This window comes from Pagrus pagrus, assembly GCF_965226575.1.
Source record: "Pagrus pagrus genome assembly, chromosome: 21".
In the NCBI taxonomy this organism is placed as follows: Eukaryota; Metazoa; Chordata; class Actinopteri; order Spariformes; family Sparidae; genus Pagrus; species Pagrus pagrus.
In genome coordinates, this window is record NC_140208.1 from 7,920,797 (window position 1) to 7,928,310 (window position 7,514).

Below are 7,514 nucleotides of genomic sequence, written 5' to 3' on the forward strand. Positions count from 1 at the left end.
AGATTAAAGTCATAATAATGAGATGAAAGTCACAATTAAGAGATAAAAAGTCACTATAATGAGATGAAAGTCACAATAACGAGATAAGCAGTCCAAATTGTGTGATGAAATGAAATTATGAGATCAAAAGTGTTGATTATGAAATATACAAAGTCACAACTGTTATGTAAACAGTCATAATCATTAAATAAAAAGTTGCAGTTATGCAGCAGAAAGTCGAGATAATGAGATAAATGTCATTAACGATAATTAAATGACGTTAATGGGCTTCCATACTTCCATCATTAAATGTTCCAGAAACAGCATTTTAATTAATATATTTCCATACCTGACTCTTCAGTGCTGCAGTCAGCAGCTACTGTATGAACATTACACAGCTGTGATGGTTGTGTTGTTCACCACTGAGTCTATTATTACATAGACCCACCAAGAAATAGGCTACCTGTATGTACCTGCAGCGAGGGAATGTAAGTAAGTACACTGACTTAAGTAATGTACTTTAGTACAATGTTGAAGTACTTGAGTATTTACAATATCTGAAAAATGATACAAACCTGAGTAAAAGTCTTAAAGTACTTTATATTAGAGAAGATACTTAAATATATGAAGTACAAGTACAAGTTAATTAAACATAGAGTATGTATTTAAAAAAGGGGGAAGACGAGAAATGTCCATACTGAGCATCATGAATCAGGCCGGACCAGCTGCGCCACCTGCTGGCCTGAGGGACACATTGCAGGGAGGATGACGCTTTCGGGACATGACGTCACTGAATGCTGTGTTCAAATGCTCCTCGTAGATTTGAAGTTTCGACGAAGATCAAGCGGCTGTCAAAGTTTTCTTCCTGGGTTTTTAATTGTTTTATTTAGTAAACCCCTGTCAGTGTGACATGATATTAAAGGGGCACTTTGTAGTTTTTTATGCCTAAATAAACAAACTCTCTTTGTTTTCATAACTGAATAAACTGAATAAACAAACTGACCTTAAAGGACAACACAAGTTCATACTTGTTTTACTGTGTTTATATGTGGCGGACCCTGCCAGCTTTCTAGCTTCAAACAGTGTTCTGGGGATCTGGTTTGTGAGATTTACAGCTGTTTATTTTCTGTCTCACACTGACATAAAAACTTGGCCTAATAGAGGTGAAAATGCAGTTGGGAGTTTTTTGTCTATTACAACAACAAAGGTGTGCTGTACTCATTTTGACCACATGATGGCGCCACTCAGTCTTTACTCTGTGGTGTCTGCAGGTCAGCAGATGACTGAAATAAAGAGGATAACTGGGTGTCTTTTAAAATACTTTTTACACATTCCCTTTTCATCCAAGATGGAGGCACATTGGAGGTGAATGGATGTTAATAATCATGAGTTTTGCACGAATAGATAAATAAAACTAAAAATATATAAGATGTTCCTACTGTGCAGGATGCTTAGAGGTTAGTGTGAAACATCTGGTTTAAGAGGGAAAATATCAAAAGTAGCCAAACCTAACAGACAGAGGTGGAAGAAGTCGACTCCACAGATCTTTATTTAAGTAAAACTAATAATACAGCAGCCTAGAAATATAGGATAATTCAGATCACATTATTTAATCAAAATACTGACACATTAGTGTTTAAATATTTTGATATCAGAGCTGTAAAGGTGGAGCTTTTTTGTGAATTTGTATTTAATATGTTTGTTGATTATATTTCATAATATTAATCTGGATCTATAAAGTAACAGCAGCTAAAGTTATTGAAACCAATGTGGAGTAAAGGACAAAATAACATGTTTGGAACAAATTAACTCTAAAAATATTGGTTATCCATCTGTTTTATTGAATAATTTCCTCTATTCTCTTTAAATATATTATAGTATGGCACACTTATTTATAATACATACTGTGAGATGACGATGCTTCCTCTTTTTATTTATTTATTTATTTTTCTTTTTTTCATCTTGTTTTTAACTTGTATTTTATATCTTGTACTCGACTGTTGCTGGCCCCTGAAAACTTGTTGTATGACAAATAAAGTATTTTACGTCTTTACGTCTAAAGATTAACAAGCATAATTTATCAGAGGTTAAAGCTACAGTTAAACAATTAACATATTTAAATCCACCTGTGAATCATCAGTATCTTAAAACATGCTTTATTACACACTGTAAGGATTTGTTCCTGTGTCTAATCATACTGTATATCATTAAATATGATATGTTATGAAATATGGTGTGATTAAAGAAGAACAGGCACAATAACAGTCATATATTAAATAATTTTATTTATATAAAATACCAAAACATTTATTCAGCATCAGATTGAACATAAAGGACGACATCACACACACAGACTGCACAGTGAACTCTGTGAACTTTAAATAAAGTCGACGCGAAGGTAAAAGAAACTTGAAAAAAAGGTCAGACGGGAGGTAGAAGGCTTCAGTGCGTGTTGATTGTCTACAGCAGTGGACATCCAGGGGTCTAAAGAAACTAGCTTTATTTATAAAAAAATAAAATGAAATGACACACAATTAGAGAAAATAAGAATAATTATGTCACTGGTCTGTTTAGGTCCCTTAGTTTTAGTCCAACAGGGGTCCACGGCTCGATGTCACCATCCAGAGAGGTTAAAAATAAAAACTGTGGGTCTGATCTGCAGCAGGTGATCAATAAACAAGCAGCATAGACATAAATCTATTAAAACAAATCTTTAACATGGAGCTGATTTATGCCCTGAACATTTATTGCAAACCCTGACCAGCCTTTTTTTGTCTGCGTACGTCCTCCTCCTCTCTCTGGTAATCCACACCGGAGCTTCACAGGAGTCCTGAAGGTCCATTTTCATAGATTAAAAAGTCTCAGACATCCAAGTCGGAGTCACTGTCCGTTACCGAGAGAAGAGTTTCTCCATCTGGTGGCTCGCCGCCTTCGTCTGGACTGCACTCTCCTCCGCTGAACGACCGCGCCCCGTCCGGACACATCCGGTGGTGCTGCAACCTGAAAATAAAGAGGAGAGGAAGAGTTGTTATGAGCGAGGAAGTCGAGGAAGATGTCGAAACTAATAGGACCTCCTGCAGCTCTTAAATCACGTGTCCTTTGACAGGCTGCTTCTACGGTACTCGACGACCCTACTGACTGACTGCCTTCCTTCCTTCAGTACCAGCCAAACAGTAAAGGATATCATCATTTTCATGATCCACAAGGCCCTCTCTCTCTCACCCTGCCCCCTGAAGCTGCATCCTGAATCACAGACCACCTCGCTGGTCAGCCACAGTATGTCAGAAATGGATGGTAACGCCTCTGAGATTGTAATCACCAACATCGGCACACCTCAAGGCCCTGTGCAAGGACCGTTCCTCTTCATACACCTCAGATTCAGATTAAACTACAGGAGGATTCACCTGAAGCTCAACTTCAGCAAGACCAAAGATCTGCTGGTGGATCCCTGACGCCTTTCAGTCTTTAGTCACCAGTGCTCTGCTCTTCGCATCCACTGCCGTCACACAGCACAACAGCAGTGGAGACCACAGACTGTCTTCAAACTGACCAGCCAGCTCTCCCTCACCATTGTCTTTGTTGGGCTTTACTTGCAAATACTGGACACAAAACTAATATATTTATCATTTACATTATAATATCAATATATTGTCCAGACATATGTTACATCAATAATATGCCTAATTTCTTTGCATATATTTAACTAAACTGTTAATATATTCATACTTTATATCTTATCTGAGCTGTTTTGCTGTCGTCTTCATTAATACCACAACATTTCTGTTACACTGCATTAAATACCACAATATAATGCTATGGAAATATGCACGGTTTAAATATAACACTATACTGTTTGTTTTACATTACTGTGTCAACACTAATACAGAAAACTGCAGGTATGATTACATCATCATATTATACAACATCACTTTGCTTTACATGCTACGGCTCCATTAGTTAAAGAACAGCCTCAGCTGCGTGTGCTGCTATTATCGCCTGTAATTTTGCATTTTGTGTCTAATTTCTCTTTTAATCAGAAGAGAAATATCTTCATTGACTGATTTCTTTTTTCATACTGTTTCACTTTGTTTATATGTGGCGGACCCTGCCACCTTCCTAGCTTCAAACAGTGTTCTTGGACCTCATTTTCCTCTGAGAACAGCTCGTTTATTCATTTATGAAAAAAATATGTATTTCTGAGTTTTACCTCATTAATATTGTAAATATTAAAATTCTGAGTTTGAATTTCTTCTCAAAAAACTACACACTGCCCCTTTAATGTTCCCTGTTTATCCTTGTGCGGCTGTAACTGGGATTTCCCTTCTGAGGGAAGAAAAATCTTATTTTAAAACTGAAAAACAAAACTTTTAATTTAATTTTGTTCTTGTAAAAATAAAATCCTAAAATGAACATAAACAATAAATCTATTGTTGTATAAATAATTGTTTTAAATCGATCGAAACCCTCAAAGCCAAACACCAAATTATCTCCTGTGTGTTTTGAGCCACTCGCTCCCATTCACGCACGTTTTGCCTTCACCACCAGAGCGGTTGACCCGCACACTGACCCTGAAGTAAATTATAGAGAGGCAGAGGGTGAAAAAAGATCGACCAGGTCAGGGGAAACAAAAAAAACCTACAAGCTGGATGGCCGCGCGCTTTTACGCATGAATGGCCCTTTTAACGCACAGCCTTGTGCTGCATGTGGAGAGGAAACAGCCTCAACAAGAGAGCGGAAAATAAGTGAGTGATCAACGAGAAGACGGATTAAACTGTGGACATTTACAGCTGCCGTGATTTTAACAGTAAAATAAAGTCTAAGTTCTTTCCTGTGGAGACTCAATGAACAACTTATTTCCAGTGGGAGTCACTGACCTGTTCTTGGCTGCAGCCGCTCGGTCTCTCTGCCTCCGGTTTTTGAACCAGTTCCCAACTTGAGTCGGCGTGAGTCCGGTTGCGTGCGCCAGCTCCCGCTTCTTCCCGGGGTTGGGGTACGGGTCCTGCAGGTACCACTCTCTCAGCAGCCCCCGCGTGCGCTCTTTAAAGCAGTGCGTCTTCTGCTCTCCGTCCCAGATGGTCCTCGGTAACGGGAACTTCTTCCTCACGCGGTACTTGTCCACCGGTCCGAGCGGCCGCCCCCGGAGCTTCTCGGCCTCCCGGTAGTGCGCTTCGAGCCACATTGCTTGCAGTTTCCCGTGCGAGGCGCGCGTAAAGCGGTGCGTCTCCAGGATGTGATAAAGCTCGCGGAAACTCCCCGTGTGGTAGGCCACCACGGCGCGAGCCCGCTGCACCGACTCGTGCTCGGAGATGGAGTCGCGGCCGTCTGCGGTCACCGGGAGGGACCAGAGGAAGCGGGCCAGCCGCTCCACGTCCCCGGTCTCCTCCAGAGTCTCGCAGACGCTCGCGATCTGCGCCGCAGAGAAACACAGTCCAGGGAGAGCCAGGGGAGGACAGGCGGAGGGAGGGTCCTCCGGGGACCGGGACCGGGCCAGAACAGGGGGCCCATCCGCGAAGTGGGGCAGGAGGATCCGGGAGGCTGAGAAAAAGTCGAGTGGCGATCTGAACACCATCAGGATGACAGAGTGAAGCCAGAGAGGAGACGAAGCGTGTCTCTGAAACAGTCTGACAAGAAAGCTGCTCAAGTCTGACTCTTTAGCTCACCTGGGAGTCAGGGAGGGACCCTCACTCCGACTTCTGATTGGTCACCCTTCAGCTGATGCGGGGTTGTCATGACAACACTGTCAATCAAACGCAGAGGATTTATCTCCGTCCTGAGGAGGACAAGGAGGCTGGACACATACAGTGACTATAAAAAAGTATTCAGCCACATGGATGTTTTACCCTGTTAGTGCTTTTCAATGCAGTCACTTATTTTACATTATATGTTTTTAATTAATTAACATTACTGTGTAGAAATCTGTTTATCTGAATCTGAATACTTTTCATTGGCGCTGTACCATTTCATTAAACATAAAACAGATACTTTGACTCAGAAAAACTTGACTCCAGAAGCACTTACTGGCTTTTTGTCCACGCTTGAGTGGAACTGATCTGAAGATGACAAAAAACAGCATCAGAAACAAAAAAAAACTAATAAAAAAAATCACTATTTTTGTCACAGACAGCATTTATCATTATTTTAGATCATTATAGTTTTCAGATCAGTCGGTTCTGTCTGATCCAGAAGCCCCAACACAGAAAGAGACACATTAAACCCTCTGTCGAAACATAAAAGAACAAAATGTGTCTGAACAATTTAAAAAGATATCCACACGACTCAATTCAACAAATATTATTGATTCAGGTGAATTATTGATATTGATTATGACTTTTGAATCACAAAATCAAGAGAACGCAAGCAAAATACAAAGTAAGGAGACCACAAAGCGGAGGAAAAACTGACTTTGACAAGAGAAATAAAATGAAAAAACATGGTGAACTAAACTACGCCGACATCACAATCTCCTATCAAATCAATCTCATAACCTCTGTCGTCCTGCCGGTAAGCTGCTTGCATCATTAATAGCAGTAATGTGGCCGGTGTGATTGGAAATCTCACCCGGACCTGAAAGCGTATGTTTCTCTAAGTGGTCTCCCGCCACTCTAATCACTTTCTAATCACTTTTCTATTCTCTAATATCCATAAGTTTAGAGATAATCTGCGCTCCAGCTCCATTCTATTACCTTGGATTAGCATCGGGCCCATACAGCCTGCTAACATTAGTCTAATAGAGCAGCATATTCAATCAGCATTAACACATTTTGGCTGCCCTGGAGCCATATGCTTCAGGAGTGTGGCACACTTCATGCTTGTGTGTGTGTGTTTTTGTATGAAATATGAATAGAAAGAAGTTGTTTTTGGGCACAACAAACAAAAGACGTTGCACGAAAACAAGCAAAACACACTTTTAGTACGTTTATTGTGCAAAATCTTCATTTTGTTTTGTCACACACACTCTTTTCACGAGAGCTCCAGTGCAGATGTGTTGGGCGTGAAAAAAGGGGGTCACCCAGATTAAAAGGGTTAATGCCAATTACCCCAACAGACAGATGTCCCTGTGAGGAGTCGTGTGCCAGTTTTTCACCCCAAATGATGCACAGGGTTCACGCTTATCAGGGTAATCTCTCCTGCCTTTATTAAATCCAATCGAATAAGCTTTATGATAACGTATAATTATAAAAATGTATTTGTGGCACTTCTCAAAATCAACAATTACCCCACAAAAAGACAACTGAGGATAAAAGGACTATAAATATAAGAAAGTAGCCTAAAAACAATTAAATACAAATTGTAAGAAAGCAGTTCAGTGAAAGTAAGTTACTGATTGTTGTTAACGTTAGCTGAATAGCAATTTGCAAACCGTTATAGCCAATCTACCAACATCATCCACCCAAGACAGTATTTTGCTACGTTAGCTAGTTAGCAATTCATCTGTATTAGCAGACGAGCTAACATTACGCACCCAAACAAAACACTCCCATCAACCACTACTAGCATAAAACAACCTCGGTTCTCAGCTGTGCCGAGCTCGTGTT

General features: G+C 40.3%; 1 protein-coding gene across 1 annotated transcript; it reads right to left on the bottom strand.

Annotated features, from left to right (window-relative positions):
• Positions 1-2,247: 2,247 nt before the first annotated feature.
• Positions 2,248-5,813, bottom strand: six3b (SIX homeobox 3b). Its single transcript, XM_084341986.1, has 2 exons — positions 4,854-5,813; positions 2,248-2,979 (listed from the first exon to the last, which is right to left on the bottom strand). Exons 1-2 carry the CDS (start codon positions 5,546-5,548, stop codon positions 2,841-2,843), a joined length of 834 nt encoding a protein of 277 aa, XP_084198112.1. The 5' UTR covers positions 5,549-5,813; the 3' UTR covers positions 2,248-2,840.
• Positions 5,814-7,514: the final 1,701 nt, after the last annotated feature.